This window comes from Cuculus canorus, chromosome 14 (assembly GCF_017976375.1).
Source record: "Cuculus canorus isolate bCucCan1 chromosome 14, bCucCan1.pri, whole genome shotgun sequence".
NCBI lineage: Eukaryota > Metazoa > Chordata > Aves > Cuculiformes > Cuculidae > Cuculus > Cuculus canorus.
Window position 1 is genome coordinate 12679640 of NC_071414.1, and position 25136 is coordinate 12704775.

A 25136-nucleotide genomic window follows, 5' to 3' on the forward strand; every position below is an offset into this window, starting at 1 on the left:
AGCTAATGAGCAGCAAACTGGTTATTTCAGGAGAGCTCTGCGCTTTTCCTTTTCTGCCTGCAAGAGCCACTAGATAGCAGTACAGAAGCAGAAAGCAAGGCATATTTTTCTGTTTTTTCCCAGTACACCTAGATTTTGGGTGGCCTTTTTTAGTTCACTGTGCTGCATTTAGGCCAGTCTTGCTGAGGAAACAGAGCTGATGCAATCCTGTGGCCATCCTTTTCCTTCCCTAGTCACCTGCAACATACTGACCAATTCTGTTTTGGCAAGCTTCACGGAAATTCATAGCTGGATAAAGCTTCAAATTCATGTCCCAGGTGGGATTCAGCTGCTCCGTGCACTGGTGTCAGCTGGGCATGGGCTTGCAGCCACTGCTTAAAGGTGAGCAATGGGAGACAAAGGAAAAACTGGGATCATTGCAGAGAAAAAGTCTGCAGTATATTGGACAGATCAAGTTTCATTAATTCTATTCACAAGACAGCTGGGGCTGTGTGTACTTGGTGTTGTATGAACTGTAACTGGTACAAGATAGCAAATTAGATATTTTACCAGTTGCTGTTTAACCTCCTCTATAATGTTCACAATAAGCCATTGCTGTGGTTTTTGTGTCTATCCCCATTCATTGCTGATTATGCTGTACTGAAGCACGTGAAGGTACAGAGCAGCATTGTGGTATCACTTTGATTAAAATGAACTCAGAATAGTTCTCTGAGTTTCACGCTGCTTGAATCTGCGGGTAAGCTGGCTAGAGCAGCATCGGCTGGCTACGTGCTGGGGACAGAAATCAGGCATCCTGGCTTTGCTGGAGCCAGACTATTGGAGATCTACTTTTTGCCATTGTAATGCAGTGGCGGTGCAATGGATGCGAATGCTAATGGAAGGTAACCTCCTACTCCAACGTAATAGAGTCCAACAGGTCTGCAAGCACAGAGACCTTCTCTGATGCAGTGTTGGGGGTTAAACTAATCACTCTCCAAACTTCCTGTCCTGTTACTTAAGATCTTGTAGACTTGTTGATGGTGCTCTTTAGGTTCTCTCTTTTCCAGGCTGACTCATCTTGGACTACCCATTTAACCTTCCTGTGGAAGCTCTTCCATACTTTCCACCCTTATTTTATTTTTTCCCTTCCTGGGATCTTTTCTGCATCTAAAACATGCTTTTGAGAGGAATGAAACTATACGTAGGGTCCCAGGTAGATTTGTACAGTGTGTAATGCTGTCCTCTGCTTTGTTTTCTATGGCTTTACTAATAACTGCTGAAATTGTACTTGCTTTTTTTTTAATGCTGCCAAGCAGAGGAGGATATTTTTGTGGTCTTGACTACTCATAATAAGCCCAAAATCTCATTCCTGACAGCGTAATATCTAGTTAGAGCCCATCATTTTATTATTTGAACTTGGATTTGCTCTCCTGTTTGTGTCATACTATGTTTATTTGCACAGAATTTTATCTATCTGCACTTCTTCATTCCTGGCCTTAATGCCCTGAATTACTTTTGCTTATTACTCCTCTTTTCCAGAGAATAACTCCCAGAGAACTTCTTTATAAATTACTCTGAAAGTGAAAGAAGTCAGAAAGAGTAAAAAATATTTCTTGGAGGAGGTAATGCAGATTTTTGGGAAGGACATTGTTTTGGTGAGAAAACATTTGTGAACATTCTCCCAAGGCTGTCTTTGCAAGTAGAAAACATGAAGCCACGGAAAGAAAGAGAGCGATCTTCAAGTAGAAGGCAGACCCAAGGGAAATGAAGGGATAAAGAAAATGTAAGTGAAAACAAAGTCTGAAAATGAGAAGTAAGCGAGAACAAAGTCAAAAGTGGAGACTAAGCCAAATGTTTAGAAGTGTAAAAACACAGATCTTGTTCTTGCAGCTCAGCACCATGGAATGGTAACGAGTTCCATGGAAAAGTAAAACAAATAAAATATTGAAATTTCTAGTGGCAATGCCATGCTGAGTATCTTGGAAGGGAAAAAGAGAATAGGACAAAATGGAGTAGAATAGAGTAAGATAGAATAGAATAGCTCAGTTGGAAGGGGTCTTCAACTATCATCTAGTCCAACTGCCTGACCAATTCAAGGCTGACCAAAAGTTAAAGTGTGTTGTTAAGGGTGTTGTCCAAATACCTCTTAAGTACTGAAAGGCCTGGGGCATCGGCCAGCTCTCTAGGAAGCCTGTTCCAGTGTTTGACTCCCCTCTCACTAAAGAAATACTTCCCAATGCCCAGTCTAAACCTCCGCTGGTGCAGCTTTGAACCATTCCCACGAGTCGTACCACTAGATGCCAGAGAGAAGAGGCCAGCACGTCCCTCTTCATTTTCCCTCCTCAGGAAGCTTTAGAGAGCAATGAGGTTGCCCCTCAGCCTCCTTTTCTCCAAACTAGACAAACCCAGAGTTCCCAGCCACCCCCCATCGGACATGCCTTCCAGCCTTTTCACCAGTTTTCTTGGTCTCCTCTGGAAACATTCAAGGGCCTTAGTATCATTCTTAAACTGTGGGGTCCTAAACTGCACAGAATACTCCACGTGAGGCTGTACCATTGCTAAACGCAGCTGGAGAATCACCTCTTTTGTCCAGCTTCTATCTGGAAGTGTAGGAAAGAAGCAGTTGTGGTACATAAAATCTGGAAGTGGAGAAAAAACACGTCAGTGGGGCTCACTCAGCATTTCTGGAAAGCGTAAGGTCTAGCTTTCTCTCCTTGCTGCCCTGGAGTCTCCATCAGCTAAAATGTCTCATTTTGTGCTCCTTCTGTGGATTATGATACAGACCTTTATAGGTGAGTCTTCACCTGCTTTTTGTGTGCTTGCTAAGAAAATAAAAATTTTGCAAAATTAAAAAGAATGACACTTGTTTTGTGAAAACAAAACAGTGAAAAAGTTCATAATTGCATACAGACCATATTTTTTTTTCTTAACTTACAGAGTTAATACTGATCAAATTTGGATATTTTTTCTTTCTTTTTAGAAATATTTGTGGTTTCATCTGTGTATAGACTTGGTTAGTTTCCCTGTCCCCCCCCAACTATATTATTTATTTACTATTTTTGACTGCGTACTGCTGGCTTTGCTTCTTCGTCTTTCTCTCCACCACGCTACAGTGCTGACAAAGCTCAGGCCAGGGAACTGAAATATTGACAGAGTAATGAATGTATATATACAACAAAGAAAGGATTTTCTGAAGCTCTGGGGGCTCTCTGCTGCTATGAACTGAGTATGGGAAAGCATGGCTGGAGATTACTCTCCTTTTACTCTTAAATATTCATCTAAAATCTCAGTCCTGAAAAAGATAGAGTCAAAGAAAGGAAACTTGCGAGGCTGGGTCTTGCAAGCGTGGTTAGTATCCACTACGTTTCTGGATGCACATTTAGGCACCAGTAGTGCAGTTTCCAAATTGTCTGAGATAGCTCAGGAATGTGAGTTCACCTACTTTCCGTGGCCAACGAGCTCCTCATGGGAGTTGTACTTTTAAATCACTGAAGCATTTCAGGAAATTGTCTCAGATGACTAAGTATTAATTGGATAACATGTACCAGGATGAAATATTATGTATAACATCTACAGAAGCTGCAATGTTCTTAAATTGCCTGAAAATTGGTGGAAAAGTTTGGTTAGCAGCAGGATACACTGGGGGGGCAAGAGGTGATTTGTGCCCCATTGAGACCTTCACGGTGTCTGCTGTGAGTGGGATTTTGCTGACACTTTCCTGTAGTCCAGGGAATTCCATAATATTTTTTGTCTTTTGCCAGTCTTGGCAGAAGAAACAGGGGTGCTCTCTCCCTGCCTTACTTTCAGCCTCAAAATAAATTGGAGGTACTCTCCTCCATTGAGTCTTATTTTCAAAACCTTTCTTATGTAAGAGCTACAGAAGGCTGAGAATGAGTTTTTGTTACCTCAGTGCTGGCTCAGTGCTGAGAATGGGTAGTCTTGAGATCAGCGGAGTGGGCAATTAAAAGCTTCTTTCATTTTTATCAGTCATTTTCTCTGTAATTTCATCAGTACAGAAGGTTCAAGAAGAAATAAACAGTGTTGCTAGGGAAAAGATGCCAAGTAGCTTCTACAAAGAAGGAAAATTATTCCAGAAATAGATCCCAGAAAAAAAAATCCTTTTTCAAGCAGCTGCCTTGGCTGGAGGCTGTATGCCTTTGTCTGTTGAATGACCGGTCTACGGGAACACTACACCACCTATTGGGGTCACTGAGGGTTCAAGAGAGACTATAATTAAATTTGTGTCTATCTGTATGATCTGAACAGTTAAAAATACCCATTTCTATCTTGGAAGATACACTGAACATCTGGAGTCCATTTCTCTCTTGGATTAAGGATGTAGAATGGCAAACCTCACTGACTTCAGTGGGACTACTCAAGCATAGTTGATGCTCAGCGTGCCTTGGGTTAAATTTGGATGCCTAGGAGGGACCCTGCTATCGGCAAGGGTAGGATTCCTCTCAAAATAAGACTAGGGTATCACAATATAACAGTGCCAGGAATCTCTTAATTTCAGAGACTAGATAATTCAGTCTTGATTCCTATTTCTTTCAGAAAATGTCTGTGGAATAGGCTGCACTTGGGAAGGAAGTTATTTAGCCCTTTCAGAGGTTCACACTGTTGAATCCAGGCTGTTGCAGCACTGAGACTTTCCAAACCAACCTGCAGTGCAGGCAGATGTTAACAACATTAGCGTAACGTAAATTAAAAGGGGATTTGAAACTGCAAAACCTGTAACTTCGTAGCACCAATGCTGTTGGGAAACTGCACTGGAGACACTCTGGTGCCTTGTGCCTTCCTTCTTCTTTCTTTCTTTCTTTGAGAAGCTCAGGGCTCTGCTTCTTTCAAAGAGAAGAGAAGGCAAAGTTTCATTTGTTATAGCATTGCTTAATGAATCTTCCTTTGCGCTGTGCAGGACTGTGATGAAATAAGAAAAGAAAATTAGTGCATTTCTCCTCAATCAGCAGTAACCTTAACTCAAGGAATAGTACACCTTTGTTGGGGTGACCTGAAAACACATGTTAACCTGCTCAGTGACTAACCCCTGCGCCCCTAGGAATACTTTCAAGGTCAACTAGATGAATTGTTTTATTCTGTTTGTTTTGCTGTAACGAGGCAAATGAATCTACCCTTTCCAAGGAATAAAACAAGCAGTCATCTTGCAAAGCCTTATCCTGTATTCAGGAATTCATTTCTTGGCGCATCCTACCTTCATTTCACTGCAAAAGCTTCTGCCCTTCACACTGTATTGCATGTAATTTTGTCTGCCTCTACTCTTTTAGTGTTTGGAGCTGTGGAAACCTGAACAAGTTGGCTTATCTTGCCAGTGGGGTAAGCAGTAATGAAGCTGAAATGTCATTGCAATAACAAGTCATGAGGCAGCCTGCCACAGACTGAAACCTCACCTGGGGAATAGTCCATTAAAGACAAAACAAAAGAGACATGGACATAGCTGGAAGCATCTGTTTGCTATCTGGGAGTCGTGCCAAAAAGAAAAGGCATTGAAATAGCTGGCAAAACAGAATTGTTTGGCAAACCAAGGCCAAAGCTGGTGATAACAGCAGCAACTGCTGTAAGTCCTCTTCGAGGTAAACAAGCTGGTCATGAGACATCAGATCTGCAGGAGAATCCTCTTGCTGCAGTGGAGGACCAGATCTGGATGTTCTGTAGGTCCCTCGGTTATGTATGTAAGTGATAACAGGGGGAGAAAAGGCAACAAGATAGGAGGACCAATACAGACTAGATGAATGTAAACCAGAAAAGGTTTACATGAAAATTGACATGAAAGTTTGCCTGCTCTTCTCTTTGAAAGAAGCAGAACCCTGAGCTTATTAAAGAAAGAAGGAAAGAAGGAAGGAAGGAAAGAGAGGAAGGAGAAGGAAGGCATAAGGCACCAGACTGTTCCCTCCTGGTTGTGCCCTGGACTAGAAAATGTTCCCATACGTTGAGCTTTTAGGTTAGAAATTCCTCTTAGGGCCATTTGGGAACTGCATGGACTGTTAAGAGGGAACGATACATAGCAAAGATTCGAACCGGGTGCTAAGATATGTATTGACAGCAAACACTAAATACAGCTGGTCATGAAGAGCACAAGGAAAGCATGCATATGACCTTTTTAATGTCAGTATAACACTAGATTTTAAAGCTTCTATGTGCACAGTAGTCTGCAAGGTAAGTAGGATACTGGCAGGGCTTGCTCAGAAACTGAAAAATCAGTACACTTTCTGAGAACAGGTTCCCATAGACAGATCCCATTTCTTTGCCAGCTTAATTAGGCGAATTTCACACATGAATAGATATTTTGGACCCTGACATGAAGAATGTCAGTGAAAGGCAACTACGACTGCATTTCTTTTTTGAAGGAGCTGATGGTGGGCTGGGAAAACCAGATGTTTTTCACACCAGGTTTCTGAGCAATTTTCGAACAGTCTCTTAGGATAGGAGATGGGATGAGAGCAGAGACCCCTTTTTCACAAGTCCAGTCTGCACTTTGGCTGCCAGTGGCAGACCTGAGATTCGCTCATGGCGTGTTTGATGCAAGTGATGTGTTTCGTGAGCAGCTGGCTGGGGCCAGAGCAGCAGCAAGCCAGTGGCTGCGAGCTCCTGACTGTCACCCATTGTGCCCTGGACCATTGGTTGCCACTGGCTGCTGAGGAAGGCTCAGGGAATCGGGAAATATGGCCTGTCTGCAGACAGGAGTGTTTCTTTTCCTGTCTGCTTGTGTTGCATAGGTAACATAGTGCACCAAAGACTGCCGACACTCATCTTTTCTTGTTCTTCCTTGACAGCCCACGCTGCATCCGAAGACGTTGTTAGAGGAATAATAGGCCAACCTGTTACGTTGCCTTGCTCCTACCAGGTGGCACGAAAAAAGGACATCTCTGATATGTGCTGGGGCAGAGGCCCGTGCCCAAATTCCAAGTGCAATAACAAAATTCTGCACACTGCTGGGAATAGAGTGACGTACAGAAAATCTCCGAGATACAATCTTCAGGGCCATATTTCCTACGGAGATGTGTCCCTCACCATTGGGAAAGTGATGGCAGGAGATGCAGGTACATACTGCTGCCGTGTGGAGATCCCGGGCTGGTTCAATGACATCAAAAAGAACGTACAGCTGGAGGTGGTCAGAGGTGAGTTTGGGGGCCCTTGTGACACCATCAGTAAGGGGAACTCTCTCACTGGATACGAGGTTAAAGATGGACTTTACCTCTGCTTTTTCTTTTTTAGCAAAAAGTGTTTTTCTTTAAATTACATAGTTTTTGAATGCTGTCTGCAACCAGTTGCCAATTTGAACTGCATTCAATGAGCAGTTTTGCCAAGAAAATAGTAACTTTTATATTTTTTTCCCTTTGAAATTAAGTATTTATTTCTTTATTGTGTAGCTATATCTGGCATTTTAAAAGCTGATGGAATTAAAAGAGAGATTTGAAGAAGCCTTGACGTAAAATTCAGTTTTTCATTTAGTGTTCACCCCATTAACAAAAAATCTTTTGTTTGGTTCGTGTCGTGAGGAGACTCCTGTATTTAGAAATTGTGTCTCAGAGTCTAGAAGGACTTTTTCTCCTTCCTATTATTTTGCTGATGTGCAGGATAATGTAAGTGTCTTACAAAGTCAAGAAGAGGCTGAAAAACATTGCAAAACATGGGAAAAGAGATGGTACTCACCCTCCACGCTACTGAAATGCATTTTTTTCCTGACTTTTACAGGGTGCTTAGGAGCTACATAGAACTCTTGAATGACTGTTGTAAGGGATGTAACAGGAGAGTGGGGGGGAAATGCTGCAATTCCATGTCTGTCCCTGAGTCTGAAGGCAACATACTCAACAGTTCATAAAAAAAAGACTAGTTTAAAATAATAGCAAGAAGCTTGTAGCTGGAAATTGAACTACTTTATTTTTATGAGGGCATTGAAAAGAAAAATCATAAATTTGCAAGTTTTGGGGTTCTGCCACACAAGCTTCTGGCTCTTCTGTTTCTGTAAGAGTTCATCTGTGACCAGAAGGTGTGTTTGAGACCTACCAAAAAAAAAAAAAGAAAGCTGTAAATCTAGGAATTGTTCTGGCTGGGACATGTTTTCTGTTAATTAAAAAACTTTTAGAATAGTGACTCTCCCACCTTCATTCTCAGTGTTTTAGCAGCCAGATAGTTTTCATTCTTTTCTGGGTTGGCTTTCCTCAGTGTTGGTTGTGAATGCTCTGATTTAGCCTTTCTCTAGTTTATCTTTTTTTTCTGTGCAGCCCCTCCAGTGTTGAGAACCACCACAACAAAGGCTGCAGTTTCCCCAACACCTTTCAGGAAAACAACTTTTTCTCCCCAAGCAACCTCTGGTCATCAAGCAACAGCAAAGACCGCTGTCCTCCTAACAACTACCTTCCCCCCAGCAACAACTGCACCCACTGACCATCAAACAACAGCAGAGACTGCTGTCCTCCTGTCAACCCCCATCCCCGAAGCAATAACTTCACCCACTGTGTCTCCGGCAGTAACTACACTGGAGACCATTGTTCCTCCAACATTTGCTGTGACAACAAAAGACACTTTCCCTGAAACTATGGTGATTACCAGTGCTCTCCCAGACTTTTCAACTGGTTTCCAAGCAGCTGACATGAGGACTGAAGAAGATGACCTGTTCTGCTCAGCGGAGTCTGTCCCTCTTCCTGGAGGCACAAAGGGTAACCACTGCAAATACTTTCTTTCTGTGTAACAGAGATGGTGTGTGTTAACCTCACTCACACATCACAGAGACTCTCCAGATGGTTATATTTGTAGCTGAGAAGTTTTCTCCAAGGTGCCTATAGGTATGTCTCAGTAGATTTAAGGAAACACAGATCAGCTGTTGTAGATGATGCCAGACTGGGGTGAATGGCCGTGTTAACAGAGAGTTGGGCTTGCATTCAGGGGAGTTTTAGCAGGGTGGAGAAATAATGTGACAGAAACCTCATGAAGTACAACAGAAATAAAGACAAAGTACTGCATCTGGGATGGAGTGAGATTTACTCAACTTAACATTAGATTTTTTTCTTGCTTTGAGAAAGACAAGTGAAATGACCTGCTAGAAAGATTAATTTAGGACATATTCTGCTAGAGTAATAAAGTCAGTGAGAATTCAAAACATGGTTAAAATCAACTACTTACATTGTCATCCCTTAAAAAGGCTGTTGTTGTTGCTGTTATTATTATTATTATTTAGTTGATCAGAGTGACCTCTTATTATCCTAACCATTCCTAGGTTGCCGCTTTGTCCACATCAATGATTTCTTTTCTACAGATTGATGTCTGCATGTAAGCCTGACTTTTGTGCCTTTCTCGGGTCTTCTATCACTTGAAGTTCTTTCTCACCTGCACCATTGAGGACAGCATTTTAGTATCATCTGTAGTCTTCCAGCCATAACAGTGTGCCCCAGTTAAACTTGGTAACAATTAATTACATTGATAGCCGAACAGCTGAAATGTCTGACCACTGGCCATGCTAGTGGTGTGCGTCAGTTATCTGAGTAGGATGAGCTGCAGATGTGAAAACTGAGGTGTAGATTTTCACCTCTTAGCTGCAGGTGCAGAACTGTGCAAGCAATTTTGAACACCATGTGAGGACTTCTCTAATCTGTGATCTTTATAAGCATTACTTTTGACTTTGTTTCAGTGAATACTGAATTCCCAAGTACGCTTTTGACTGCAGAAGTAACTGAAAATGCTGACACTTCTCTCGTGGTGGAAGATCTGCCAACTGCAGGTGAGTAGGGTGATGTTGCAGAGTCAGAAGTTACGTGTTCAGAGAAATTAAGAAGTTGTCATAAACAGAAGTATTGACTATCCTTCAGAGTGTACCAAATATATACTGGGAGCCATTCACTGTGTCTGGAAATAGGAGGCATCTGGGGTCCACACAGAAATTGTTTGAAATCAGGATGTAGCTACAGCTGAGAAAAACACGTTTTTAAGCCTCCCAAGGAAGTAAATTTTGAGTCACTTACTACTGTCGATATCTCAGGTCTGAGAGAAGTTAAGAATCGGTCTTTGTCACCATCCAAGCTGTATTCTCAGATATCCAATTTGTCATCACTGTGAATTCACTGAGCTTTCCATTTTAAATCCTCCTTGAGTGTTGTGAGCTTTGAACCTCACTGACTATGTTCAGCTGGGTGTGGCTGCAGGCTCAGGTCTCCAGTGCTCAACATTGGCCCTTTGTCATGATGGAAAGCATCAGTCAATTACCATAACTACCAGACATTCCTTCAAGAGAAAAGGAACTGGTATACGAAATCATACCATACGTGGGAAATGAACAAACTTAAATAGAGTTTGTACTGTATGCCTCTCTGTCAAGTATAAAAGTAGAATGGCTCAAGTTATTTAGGTGTGATAATCTGCCCACCAGATGCCCTCAAATGAAGATTTTTAAAAAGTAGAGTTAAAATTCCAGGATGACATGTCATATTTAGCTGTCAAGAGAGTCCTTTTAGTTTCAACTGATGCCAAGAATCACTTCTTCCTTGAAAACACAGTATTTAGATTTTGGCAGGTCTTCGTTGCTAGACCTGGAGCCTTACAGCAGAGATAGACTTTCGGAAATTGTTCCTTAATGCCACTGAGAAACGCTCACAGAAGAGACTAAACCGGTCTCTTGAGCATTTGTGAGGGTTTCTAATCCCTGTCTCACTTGTCATCTTTCTGATATAGTTCTGGATAATGCCCGTATTCTGACATGATAAGTAGGTAGTTTTCCAAAAGGCCTTAGCTCCAGGATTCTGGGGGCAACTTAAGTTGTGACTGTGGACTAGAAAGAACCACAACAAAAGTAATAGCAGAAAATACGCCGCTCTTGTGTGAGTCATATACACTCCCACTCATGTAAAACTTCTGTCATGCTATTTCCGAGAGCCAAACTGTCATAATGTGTGAAAATGCTGCGGCATAGCTGAGCACTGTCTAGTAACGGCCATAGACCAAGTTAAGTTCTTGACTCTGTCTCCTTTTACTCTGTGAAATAATGCACTAAATGGACCAACGTCAGCCTCATTGTAAGGGAAGGAAAGGCGAACACATTGCTGGACTCTGTATTAATATCAACACAGTAGCTGGAAGAGAAACCCATGGTTCAGAAACCTCTCCATCTCTAAATACAATTCTTGCCAAATAGGTAGGGTTTGCTGGGTGGTTGGTTCCTGCTAACTGGGCTATGGTTTAGCTTCTTTTTGATCTTTGCCTGCTTTCCCCCAGCAACAACCCCACTAAAGCCTACCATGCTTCAAACTCTGAAGAGACCTCTTGCTCCCTCAGGCGAGGAAAGGAAGCAGCAGTAGTTGCTCCCATCAGCCAGGCTGTCATGCTGCCAGAAAGTTTAATTTTGACTTGTGGAACATGCATGTTAGAGTGAGAGAAGCACTTCTTGTGTTTGGGGTGGTTCTACCGAACTACAGAACTCTTCTTCCCTTCCCAGCTTCTGCCTACAGTTGCATATATATGAGCTATCTGTACCCTGTCCATGTCATTGATAAAATGCAAGCACATTATTTGATACCCAGAGACAAATCAACTCAGCTCTTGTAGAGAGCTGATCAGAACTGGGAAATTTGAGGCAGACTAGGGTATTCACTGGATTATGTACTCTGAAATGTTAAAAAATAACAGACAAAAGCAATTTTTTTTTCTAAGGGGATTATTTGTGACCATCTCATCACCCCATCACCATGTGACATTCTGGGTGTCTCATGCATATGAAGTTTCCTTTGGCTGCGGTCTTGGGCACAAGTGTGTTACATATACATGCCTCAACAAATGACTCATCCTGTCCCTGGTACCTTTTGCTCAGATGGGGACTTCGTGGTGGTTCTTTTGTCAAACATTTGGAAACACTACTCATCACAGTCTTTTTATACATTAAGATATGATCAAAGACATAGGAGCTTTCTTCTAATGAGATGTAAGCTGAGGTTTTGATTCACTGAGTTGAGTGGCTCTTATGTTTTTAAGATGCTGCTAAATATTGGGTGCTTCCTGTGGCAGATTCACAGCTCCAAATACTTTAATACTTCAGTACTTTGTAGCATGAGTAGCATGTAGATGAACCAAGGCTGAAGCCTAGATTAACTTTTTATGACTTTAAATTCAACAGCAAAAGTAAAAGATTAGGATTGGAGTATAACAGCAGAAAATTTTGCTGCAAGAGTTCTTCAGTATTCATTTAGTTCATCTCTATAGATAAAAAAAAAATGCGTCTCCTTCATAGAGCTTTCTTTAATCTGTGGTAAATCATCTGAATGTAAAGTTGTTTACTGTGGTCTTCAGATCTAATGTAGCTTTCAAAAACTGCAATCACATGTAAGTCTGACCACAACTCAACTAGGCAAATCCTCCACTTAGACTTGTACCTTTTTTACCACCTCTGCTCTGTACGAGATCTTATCATTCTTACAGAAGTGAAAACTCCTTCACAGCAGACGAGTATCTACTGCCTTGTTTCATGAGTTGTCCCTGGGAAGCTTCTTTCCTCGACGGAGACTGATATTTCTCAATGACTGCCTGATACACCATTTGTGGTAGAAACAGATTGTTCCCTTTTGGCTGCAAGGTGCTTTATTTCTTCTTCTCAGGGACAGATTTTTCTCATTCCCTGAGAGTTCATTACTCCTTAAATAAAGCAGTGGCCACTGCAGTGGCGACCGCGGTGGTGACCACAGTGGCCCTCATTCCTTCATGTGCCCATGCCAGTAATAATTTTGATCTGTTTTATTTTCAGAGATTCCAGCAAGTTCAAGTGGCAAGGCTGGACATGATGATAAAAGAGATAAGGTAAAATTTCCTTTATGTTTCAAGAGTGTTTAGCTAGAAGCCAGCAGGCAGCAGGACATTGTAGTGATTTTCAATGTATTCATGGGAAAGGGACAGTGTTTGCAAACAGTAGCTTGAGCTTTTGTTTAGGAGCTCAGGAATCATCTATTCATCTTTATAGTTGATAGAGCCAAAGTCTGAGCCCATCCCATCTGGCTTGGGCTCTTCAGAAAAACCTCCCCCCCTCAACACCCCTGTAAGACAGGCAGAGGTAGCGCCCTCGAGGTCTGACCAGGAATAAGACAATTTAGGAGAGTTGTTCTGCTTCCCTGCCTCCACTTAAGAGAAGGATGAGAGTGACTAAGTTCCTACTTTTGACATCTTATTAAGAAGTTCATGTTAAGTGAGGTGAATCTGGGGCCAAGTGCCTTAGAAGAAGACACTTTATATACTTATCAGGTAATTAATGTTGTTTATCACGATCAGTCTGATGTGTCTTCATAATTTGTAGAGGCAAGCTCAGAAAACAGTTGCAAACTCCAGCGCATTGCAGATATTTCAGACTTCTTAGCCACTCAGGCAACCCACTTCTGTGCGAATAGATCTGAAGTAAACATGCTTCTAAATAATTTTCAGTTTTTCTCTTCTCCCAGTTTCCCGTCTATGCCATTCTAATCGCCTGTCTCGTACTGGTGTTCATTCTTTTCATACTGATGCTTTCGTTGTTTTGGAAACGTAAGTATCCCTGAGCACATTGATTAATGTTTTTAATGCTGGTGTAGTGCAGACATCCTTCTGTATCCCTGGTTAATCTGGTAAATCTGCCATGATCCCTGTGTCAGCACTCCATTCATTTTATGGAAGCTACTGTCCTTTACTCCAAGACTATGTCACCATGAGGAGACCAGGGAGCATGAGCTGGTGGGGATGCAGCAGGAGGAAGCCAGTGCAAAGAACCTGTTCACTCACTTGCTGCAGGTCTGGCTCATCTTGTTTACTCTTGCTTTAGGAATGTGTTCCAATAGTTTCCTGGAATTGCTCCTGACAGACACTGGTGTAACTTAAGTCAGAATGAGATCCTTTCTTTCCTGCTTAGCCCACAGAAATTTTGCAACTTGCTATCTTTTGCTTCTGAACTTATTTGATGGATTCATTAGAATTATAGATATCTTTTTGCAATTGTGACGTTAATATTATTTTGCTTCCAGGTAAACACACAAAGAAGCTTATAATAAAAAGGTAATACATTTTGTAATTTCCTATTAAAAGTTCCAAAGTATTTTTTTCTGAGAAGCAGGAAGGTATTGGCCACTGATAGTAACGAGCTTAGTATTTGCTTGTGCTGCTGAGCAAGCTTCAGATAACTTCACCTTAGAAAATCAAACAGTGGTTCCTGGATACTCCTTTTATATAGGAATGAGCAGACATCCAGAACACTGGAGAACTTTCAGCAGCTGGTACTTACTGTTACGTAGTGACCCAAGCTTAAGGAAGTACCTAACTTATTTTATTCTTTGGTCAGATACCAGGGCATGATCCTGGTAGGGTTATTTTTAAGAAATGAAGAGATAAATGGTCATGATGAACAATGAGCAAAATGATTGCTCAGAAACAGATTTACGGACATTCCTTCATGGAGTGGAAATCCATGCTGATACTCAAAGAATAGAGCCCATGAAGGGCTCATAGCATTAGTGCAGCAAACCACTAGATAAATCTTCCAGCTGTCATGGGGCCACCGCACCCTCCAACACTCCCCTTGGGTGACATTGAACTATCTGAGGTGATCACTGAGTTGATTGTTTTGAGGCAGATTTGAACTATGGTGATATGAGGAGTTATGCCCTCTGTAGGCCTAACTCATGTCTTGTGGATTATCTTGAAAAAAAGATTTTCTCTAGACAAACCACAGGGTAGTCCAGTGAAGTATCATCCCTCTGCCAAAGGCAGATTCGCTAATTTGCCAATGGTAGGTGGTCCCTCGCTGCATACTTCCCCTTGGAGATAAGGACTGGAGGCCAGGACTCTTTCTGAATTCCATGGTGGTAACCCTACAGCTGCCACTATAAGATCTGAACAGCCTTTTCCTATCCCTTACAAGAACACAAACAAGGTAAATATTTCTCTGGTGCAAAAAGTAGGCATTGAACCATTGAAGTTAATGGATTCAGTAGCTCCTGATAACTGTTTTAATAGGAATTGCCTGGTGTTCCAGATAAGAAAGGATGGTCAGAAGCAGCAATGTGCTTTTGTCCCATCCATAGTGATTTATGCTTTTCACTACAGCTTAAGACCAGAGGAAGACCTTGAAAAAGTTTTCAGTGGCGCTGAAGGAGAAAATAGCATTTTTAACCTGTGAAGAACTGCTACATCATCTGTAGATGCCATGGAAAATAAAAAGGGCCTGTTTCATGCTGCGTTGAGAGATGCTTATGAGCCCTCAAAATATCAATGGGTGTAAGCCAAAGACCAAAGCTTTAACTGTGGAAATTTAAAATCTTTACTCAAACTTTGCCATGTCACCTTTAAAACTCATTATATAAAGAAGCTTCTTTGAGAAGGTGCTTTATGCGTTATTCATAGGTGTTTCTGGCGTCTGCCTTTTTACTAATACCATGTCACAAAACCGAGTTTGGTTTTCTCTGTTTTTACTAATGCTCTTCCTTGAATACAACTTATACTGTGAGGAACAGAAGAGAGAAGAAATAATGTGGAATGCTGCCTAACCTCAAATTGCCAAAAGAAAAAGGAAAAAAACCCCAGCAAATACAGTTCTTATTGCTTTTTTGTAATCAAGGGGAAAATTAAGCCGCAAGAATGCTGCGAGTATGAATCAAAAATGCAGATTACTTAAGGGGTACCAATGCTGCCTGTGATTCAGCACATTTGAGTGACCCTTGGAGACTATGTTAATAAACTTTGTAATTTACCGCTAGCAATTGTATTTTTTATGCCACATCCTAAGGCATTTGAACAGGAGTTGGTTATTCCCCAGGTATTGAAATGACCGGTGTGCTGTCTCAGCTCCCCAAAGAAGCACTGCAGCATTTTCAGAGGTGACCAACTTGCAGGGAAATTTTTCTATCCCACAAACCCCCATACCACTCACTTGTAAATCCATGTTTCCCCCATCAATGTACACGGAGGATGCCTAGTAATTTTTTTTTGGAGTTGCCTTTTGGTCCTCACAACAATGACCTGCAAAAACCAGCAGCTCTTGTGGAGCATTCTGCTTGACGGGACAGACCCGCAACTCCAGGTTGCTTCGTTTAGGGCCCCAGCACCCACTCACGGGTTAGCATGGTGCTGGCTGGCTGTGTTTAGCATGGATGAGACTGGCGTGCCCAGTCCCACTAGTGCTGCATATTTATCTTTTAGAGAAGTTCAGATGAGAAGCGCAATGCAGAGTACAGCCACCACATCTTAGAAACTTGGCTCTCCCTTGAGGTGCCAAGGGGAAATGGGAGAACCACCTCAGTCTTTCTGAGCAGCATAGGCAAAAATCCTGTGATGTCCACGAAAAGGCTCTGGGAACAATAAAACCGGTGAAGAACAAGAAGAGATAAAGAGAGGTATTTACCTTCTGCTACTTCTAGTGAGACAGAAGGGCTGTGAGGGAGAATGTTGCTGCTGCTGCTGCTGGGGACAGCATTTGTCCCCAGTCCTTCTTTGCAACAACAAGCTGCTCCATGCTCCTGTCTCATCCTCAGGGGGACTGGCAGAACCTGACTCTTTATTCCTAGGACTTTGGCATCACAGAGCTGGCAAGCAGGCTGTGGCTGTTTAGCTGCTCAGCTGTGTTATGCTTAGAGCTGACCCTGAGGATGGAGATGGTTTGGACACCGTGGGCTGCATGGGGCACACGTGTGGTTAGCACAGAAGAGCGGCCCAGCTCCATGCCATGGACCTCGGCTTGGCCCTGAGCAGGAGATGGTGCTGTTGGCAGCACAGAACAGTCCACAGAAGCCTGAAATCGTCCCTGTTCTCCTGAAGCCCTGTAAATGCTGCCACAACGACAGCTCTGCAGCACTAGCCTTGTCTTCTACTCAGCTGAGAAAACTGGAGCCTTCGAGCAGCCGTGAGGCAGATTGGCAATTCACGGCAGAGGAAAGCCTGTCATTTCACTACGCTAACAGCATTCTTTCTGAAGGAGCTTTTGCTTGTCTTTCAGCTGGGTTGAGATCTAGGCTTTAAAAAACAGACTCAGTTGATAATCAGCCTGGGGGCATTAGCGAAGTGGGACTGGCCACGGAGGCTGTGGGATCATCTGTGGGATATGCTGCAGAGCTTTTGAGTATGTCATTGGGATCCTCACCAACTCTACTACAGTGACTATGGGAATGGCATGGCAGAAGGCACAGTTTGTCATCTCTGTTGCCTCAAGTTCACCAGTCCCTGCTATGGCATCTCTGGGCAGCAACAACTTGAAGTAAGAGCGCATTGTGGGAATAGCATTTGATCAGATTAAAACTTTGTGGGCCAGCTCTGGACTTCCCCGCTAGTCATGCTCAGGGCTGCGGCGAGACTTTTTGACTCCACAGCGACTTCTCATGGGCCATGAGTTAAGGGGAGGCAGAGGAGGTTCCTCTTTGGGATCCCTCTCAGTCTCGCCTGGGTTCAGCACCCTACAGCGCACTCTGGTCTGGCAATACCGGGTGAGGCAGAGGAGAGTCCCCAAAGAGGGGATGTGGCCTTCAGGCTCCCAGGTTGGGTTTGCTCAACTGAGATCTGTGTCTGCGCCATGCTGGTTGGTCTGTCTGCCAGTACACATAGTATGTGCCGAGCCTGGGGCCCTAGTGATCAGCTCTGCTTCTAGACATGAATCCCGCACAAATCTGTAAGGAATAAAAAGGGAATAAAACCTCCAAACAGTTTTGATGTACACCTTTAAAAAAAAAAAAAAAGAAGTCAGAAACAATCTCCCCTCCCCCCTTCAGTAAACCTGCTAATTTGCTAATTAAGGCAGCAGTATTTTCATTGCAGCTTCCTATTGGCAGGGCTGAATAAATCCATTTGCTCTTATTAGTTAGCTCTGCACCAATAACTTCTTTAGATCAAGGCTGGCTCTTTCCAAGGAAAGTTCTAGCACGTGTGTTGTGGTGCTGGCTGGACATGAAGGATCTGTTATGAGGAGCTGCACGAGGGTAGAAGAAATAGGAGCCAACAAAGTGAGTTTGATCTGATCAGCCATGTGGAAATGCAGCCCAGAAATGCTATAGGGAAGCTGTAGTGTAACTTACATCGCTGAGCATTTTTATTTATCTTTTTATCTACCCCAGTTACTGAGACTGAGGTTTGGGCTTAGCGTGGCAATTGGAAGTGAGGAATCTGGGAGGGTTTAAATGAAAATATAGTGAAGTAATTTCTGAGCTGACCCTGGCTGTTAGTATGTTCAGTGAAAGGTCAAAGGGAGCCTTTTAAAATATAGCTGGAGGAAAAAGAGATGCTGTTTTCTAAAAGCAGCTGAAGCCCTGGAATGCAGTTTCTGGGTCTAGTGAAGAAAAACTGAATGAAAGCAGCAGATTTTTAGAAAGAAAAGACTGTTGGAGAGTATGTTGTTAGTATCTGGAAATGTTAGTCTTAAAAATAAAGACTTTTATCTTGGAAGGCAAAGAAGTGCACCTGAGAAAAGATAAAGTATTGCAGCCAAGAAAATTCTCTGATCAGCAGCTTAAAAAAATACAGAGGCTATGAGCTGCAAAGCCCTGTAGGGACCAGTGCTTCAGCTTGGGAAACCTTTGGCAAAAGGCAGCCTGGCCCCGGCAGTGCTGTGAGGTTTGTGGTCTCGTGTTGTGGGGTGCAGTTTTCCTTAGGAGTTGCTATGCTTCAACTTGTTGCTGTCCATTGAACCCGCTGATGCAGGTCTCCCTGCGGAGTCTGCTCATGGACACCTTCGCTGTGGCCTTTTGTATCTCCCAGAGAGCTGCCAACAATGGCAAAACCATTTGTTTTAAAACTGCCATCCATTTCCCCAAAACTACAGTCCTCCCAGACCTTGCCTCCTGCCACCTCTCACACTGCCCAGCGCTAAGACCTGAAATCATCCACGTTTAGTGCCTCTTCCGAGTGCCCTCAACTGCTGGAGTTACTACAGCATTTATGGGCTTGCGCTGGGGGCCTGTAACTAGAGCAAAGTAGGTTTTTGTTTGCTCAGAGTCCACGTCAAGCCTAAATAGTATTGTATCTGGGGAGTGTGGCTTTGCTTCATGGAGCAAGGTGGTTAATTAATGAAGGATTTATAATAGCTTTAGGTCCAAGTAATAATTTTCACGGGACCCCAGTACTTTGTGGACAATTGTCTGTGTCACAATGACCGATTAAACTGGGTAAAGAAGGTCTGACGTGGAGAGATAATGACTGAACTACCCAATTATTATGGAGGAGGTACAGAAAAGCAATTAAAAAGGGAGATGTGAATATTCTGGGACATGGGATTGGCTAATGAGAAAACAGGAAGATATATGAAAAAAAAAAAAGGCAAGGGCTGAGTTAGGAATACAAATCCTTTAAAGAAAAACCAGAGGAATGAATTAAATATCATTCTGAGATTAATAAGAGACCTCTCTTAATAGACTTCACTGGAGCTGACTGCTCTGATGGTCCTTTTCCATCTCAGTAGCAAAATTCATTATGTTTTTGCGTTTGTTTCTTGGCCTCAATGTGCTTTTCTAGGCATTTTTTAAGGTTAATATAAATAAATCTCTGGGTTCCAAAGGTGGAATCTAATTGAGGCTTAAGAAAGAGCAAGCAGACGGGAAGAATGTGGCTCAGTACGTGGGAAATTAGAAATAAGAATAAATAACATCATGGGACTTGGGGAAAGAACAGAGATAACTGCACTGTGTGAGATGAATGCATGAAAAAGTGGAAAATTTTAGCCTGATAGAAAGAGGAAACAGGACATGTTGCTGCAGACATGACAGCAGATGGCAAAACTGAGCCACAGAGACAGAACAGAAAAACAGCTGGAGTGGTTAAAAGAGGCTGTAAAGGTGATGCAAATTTGCTGCCACCAAGCAGAATAAGTGCAGCCTCCTCCAGTGGTGATGGAGTTCCCGGCTAGGAGCTCCGCTTGTGGCTCCTCCAAGGCAAGCTTTTGGCACGCTTGGCCTGGGCTCCAGCTCATGTGCCTTCTAGCAATACAGTTCCCTGCAAGTCACAGTTACATCCTGGTTTTCTTGTGCCTCTGAGGCCGTGGTGGCCTTGGTTTTTATTTCCTCTTCCCACTGATATTTAACCCTAACTGGGAGCAGCGTGGCTTTGATTTCTCTTGCTAATTAAAACCTAAAATCCAAGACTCGGCAGCTTCTGCAATCACACTGTGGCAGCGATGACTTGGCAAAAGAAATGTCAACTTTTAACCATCCCGTAGCTCATCTCTGCACCCACTCCCTCTTGTTCTCAAGCTCATGAGAAAGGGTTGTGATCTTGGTAAGGGGCCCTCAGAACGATCACTCTGAGGAGAGCTCAGAACTAAGAGAGCTGCTGAGATTAAAGTGAGGCTTCCCATAGAGAATCCTTTGTTAGGAAGTCTTATCTCCTTTACCTCAGAGCAGGCTCAGTTTAAGAGATCCCGGTGATTTGAAGCTGATATAGGACACCACAGGAACACTGGGAAGATGGATGCAAACCGCAAAGTGCAAAAACTGTTGGAAGGATCAACGAGAAGGGTGTTGGGAAATATTTCCTGGTATAAGTTCACTGACTTACTTTAGCCTTTTAAGCACTGAGCCTTCTCCAAGGGGAAAGGAAATAGTTCATTTCCCAAAATGGCACTTTTTCTTAAAAAGGAAAGAAACTGCATGTTCTACTGCTGTTACAAAAATACAGGGTTTTAAAGAATATATTTAGGAAAAATGAAATGATTGTGTGTGTGTGATTATTTTTTTTTTAAAAAAAATTCTTAGGAAAACAGGAGTAGAGTATGTAATCTGAACCAGGGAATAACTCTTCTCTATAGATATGTTTTCTCAACCAAAAAATACCAGGACTTCGCTCTCCTTGCCTATGTACTAGTGTGTGTTCTGTAAATCTGCTGATGTTAGGGAACCTTGAATCCTTGAAAGTAACCCCTTTCAATGCTTAGATGTACGTCTAATGAAGATTCATGACTTCAAAGTTGCTCTTAAGCACCAGAGCTGGTATCACGCTCAACTAAGCCATCCAGTAGTTAATACACACCACAAAATCACCTGCATATTTAATGCAGGGCAGAGAATTTCTATGGAGGAATCTATAGCTTTTAATCCACTGATGAATCATTTATAGGATTTTGGATTATTCACTTCGCACTGAATTAAGTTGTCTCTCTTTCACAAAGTGAGACCCCTCCTGACATGGTCTGCGTCACAGACCAGGCTGCACAGTGATGTATGTTGCTGGGATGAATTATTTATTGAATATTTCAGATCACTTGCCTAGCAGTGAACTAAGCCTGTTAATTTTAAATCTGTTCATATCCATTCCTGAGTACGCAAAAAGGATTTTATGTACACAAAATTCATCTGTTCTAGAGCACTACTGAATAATCCATGGCATTTGGAATGGGTTAGTTTTGGACACAAACTTTCCCTTAGGGGAGGCCATGGCTGCGTCCTGGAGTGAGGGACTGTTTGTCCAAGCCACTTTTGGACCTGTGGGCAGAAGGTGTTTGTGTGAACCCTTCAGATCTTGGGTGTGTCCTACTTCAAAAATTGTGGAACGGAAGTGATTGTGACTTCTTAGTTTGCGATGCACATGGTATAGTCCTTTTAAGCCCAAGGGAGGTGTGCAGAGAACTTATCAATAGATCTTAGTACAGGTAGTAGGGAAACTCCTATAGATTGTAACAATCAAGTATGAATATATGAATTTTTATTTTTTTTTTTCCAGTTCACCCTGCAAACTTCAGCCCATGCTGGGGCAGAGCTCTTTCCCAGGGCTTTCCTGTGCGTTCTACTTCAAGGACAAGAGGAGTTCAGTTTTTCAATGGAATGGTGAGTCAATGCTACTTTTGAATTCTGCTTGGTGTTTTATGCCCTTGGTCCATTATCTAATGGAGAATATGATGAGGTAATTATGGAAATACACAAATTGCAACCTCATGAATACCAAAGAAATTCGTGATGATCCATGCTAAAAGAATGCATAAAAATGCAAATCATTTGTAAATGGGGAGCAGTGAATCTTGTTAATATTAATAACTTAGTGCATTTAATTGTATCAGGTCTGGAGGAATTCTAACCCAAGCCCTCTGAAGAGAGGGTTTTAAGACACTGTTCTGTGAACTGCACACCATGAGGTCAAGGGAAGCTCTGACTTGGATCCAATTGGTATGTGGTTACCTTTGGTTCCCTTCATAGTCATGAGAGGGAGGATAAGACTGGTTTAGAAGGTGATCCAGCTTGCCCAGGGGAAGGTGGTGGATATTCTTTATGCGGAAATTTCAGAACTCAGGTGGTCGTTGCTAAATATGTGCTGACTATGCCAGACCCATATGATAGAGACTCACTGTATTGGGCTTTGTGTGTGCTGTGTGGCTTTGACAGTATGCTGAGGATAAATAGCATCATCAGGGAAAATGTCCTTAGTCTATAAAACGTCATTGCCTTGTCAGATGTGTAGGCTCTGTCTTAGCTGGACCAGTGCTGAGGAGCACGGCTATCTCGGAACCTAATAGGAGTGGATTATATCTGAGGTAGGATCAGGTCTCCATGTCCTTCTCTAGGACACAATGTCTGTGTCATTCTAGTTTTTTAAAAGTGACTTTTTTTTCCCAGTTGCATCAATAATAGTTAAGACTGCAGTAGGCTACCAAGTAAAGAGGTCTAGTCAAGTGTATCACATTGTCTCTGCAGAAAGCTAGCTTGTCAGCTGTGGGCAAAGATGTCATCAACCTGCTGATTTATGCCAGTTTTCTCAGGCTACCAGCACTTCTGACAAGCTTGTTCCACATAGGGTCTCCGATGTTAATGGTCACGCTCTGGACGCAATCAGCATCATCGATCTGAATAATTCTAACAGGGTCTATGGTGGTAGTATCACAGCACAGAGGGGGGATGGTAGAGAACTGAAGCCTGAAGAGGACCTGGAACTTGCAGAAGGCAATTAAATGAACCAGTCATGGATGAGGCCTGGAGCGACCTGGTCCAATGGGAGGTGCCCCTGTCCATGGCCAGGGGCTTGGAACTGGATGACCTTCGAGGTCCCTTCCAACCCAAACTATTCTATGATTCATAAATCTGGAATGAGAGGCAAATGATGGTGAAGTTCAGTGCTGTTTCTGGACAGCCTGATCCCTTCTTCCCATCACACAGGAAGGATGAACACAAAGGCCACAGCTGAGGGTGGTGACTAAGTGCCTCTGTTTTCCCCAGGAGCTGGATCTGCTGTGGTTGCCTGCTTCAGACAGACTTCACAGGGAACAAACCCCCTCAACTGCTGAAGAGAAACAGAGCTGGTTTATCAAGCTTGTCCATACGTCCAAGGTGGATGTATGGATTACAAAGCCTGGGAGGTCCTGTGACAGTGCTGTCGCAAGAATAGTGTAAACAAATCTTAATACTGGAAACAAGATGCTAGGAAGCTACAGGGCCTCCCTTTCTGCAGCATCAACACTGCTTGTCCAGCTCTTCTGTGGGCTAACACTGGGGCGGTGATTTGTCTTCTGGCTTCTGCCTGGGGTTTATCTTATCGCATTGCATCCCATTAGTTTTGTCAAGCTGTGCGGGAGGTGCTCCCAGCACCTGGAGGAAGAAAGAGGGAATACCCATCTGTGCTCGGACTTTTGCACTTTTTGTGCTGTTATTGTGATACTTCTTGTCAGGTGTGTAAGGCTTTTGTTAGGAGTCTGCTAGGATGAGATTTCCCCCTTGCTCTCCACCTACTGCATTTTTCTCACGCCCTTACCTAGATCTATGTTGATTTCTTTTCCTTGAAACTTTGCCAGGCTTGCCAGTGGCTGGGTGTTTGGTAGAGTTCACATTTATCAGCTCATTCTTCCCTCTTCTCTAGTTCATTCATTTCCTGTCTATAGCTGAGTTATTCTACAGAAGAAATTAATATTGTGATGCAAAGATACTGGATGGCACTTTCAGACATGATGCCTGCAGCTTCATAAAACCTAATGAAGGAGAGAGGAATATTCCAAGAGAAAAAGGGAAAATGTCATGATTTATTGCTTATAAACAGCTCCTTGGATCTTGTTATCTTTGCTGTGTAGGGGCCTGAGATCTAGATTGAGCTTTATAATTCACATTGAAATTCATTATATCACATGTTTCCTGTAAAGCCACAATTTTGAATGATACGGCAAACTCTATTAAAGAGGTACTCATTAAACTACTACACCTTATAAATTCTTCCTGAGTTTTGTTGACAGTACACATCAAACACAAACCATTAAGTGCTCTTCATTCTCCTGGTAGTGTGCGATCATAATGCATTACATGACAAAATAATGTGTTTACATGACAGATTTAATGCTTGATCTGCTGCATGAAATCCTTCTGAGCACCAGAAGATAAGAGAAAAATGTAACATTATACTTCCAAGTGTCTATTAATTCTTAACGAATAATAAATTGCAGTGGGATGCTGATAGAAATGGATGAGAGAGGCACACGCACATGGGAGGAATTCATGAGGATCGGTGACATGGCAATGAATACTAAATGCAGACATCATAACTTAGAGGTAAAATGAAGTATTTCTATGTTGGCAAGAGAGCTCCTAGAGCCTGTGGATTCGCTGCTGTCCCATGTGTGTCTGTTTCTTCTTTTGTGCCCTGACAACCCGCACTGGCTTGCAGTGGAAATCCCATTAGACTTATTTTCACCTATCCTTCCTTCCTAAAAAGGTACCAGCAAAGAGTCCTCTGTGGTCCAAAGAAGACCACAGCTTGTCCTGTCCTGGCAATTGGCATGTGGCTGGCATTGAAGCTGGACATCAACTCTGGGGACATGAGGATGCGCTGCGCTGCCCTGGCAGACCTTCCTACCAGCCTTTTGTGTTATGTTTGGTCTTAAAGTGTTACCCACTTGTCTCTCAAATCTTGTGAACAGCAAGGTTTGCTATAGTGAGTTGCCTTTATGAATTGCCAGCATGTGTCTATCCTGACAGGTGAGAGAGTGCTGTGGGATGGCTCTGTGGACAGGGGAGAAGCGTTGGATACCTTGCAACTCCGCAGCAACTTCTGCATGGATGTTGTGCGTGGATGATGTGTCCATTGGGGGACCAATCCCTCTGGAGATGGGAGAGCCAACAAAAAGTCAACACTTGCTTTCAAGGGTTTGCTTGCAAACTGTCTCCCACAGCAAAAGAAAGTAACCAAGCTTCTATTTTTCTCACCTAAAATGCTGTTTTACCCCCTCTTTGGCTCCTCTAGGTGGGAACTTATCCAAATTGGCA

General features: G+C 42.8%; 1 protein-coding gene across 2 annotated transcripts; it reads left to right on the top strand.

The window, feature by feature from the left end:
- The first annotated feature begins 2653 nt into the window (after window positions 1-2653).
- LOC104063093 (T cell immunoglobulin and mucin domain containing 4) lies at window positions 2654-23984 on the top strand. Of its 2 annotated transcripts, none has more exons than XM_054079851.1 (8): window positions 2654-2771; window positions 6768-7112; window positions 8220-8654; window positions 9623-9712; window positions 12719-12771; window positions 13404-13485; window positions 21622-21725; window positions 23106-23984. In XM_054079851.1, the coding sequence occupies exons 1-8, from the start codon at window positions 2723-2725 to the stop codon at window positions 23277-23279; spliced, it is 1332 nt and encodes a 443-aa protein (XP_053935826.1). In that variant the 5' UTR covers window positions 2654-2722; the 3' UTR covers window positions 23280-23984. The 2 variants fall into 2 exon arrangements, with proteins under 2 accessions (XP_053935826.1, XP_053935827.1); XM_054079852.1 differs by lacking the exons at window positions 21622-21725; window positions 23106-23984 and adding exons at window positions 13959-13989; window positions 15037-15646.
- The last annotated feature ends 1152 nt before the right edge of the window (window positions 23985-25136 follow it).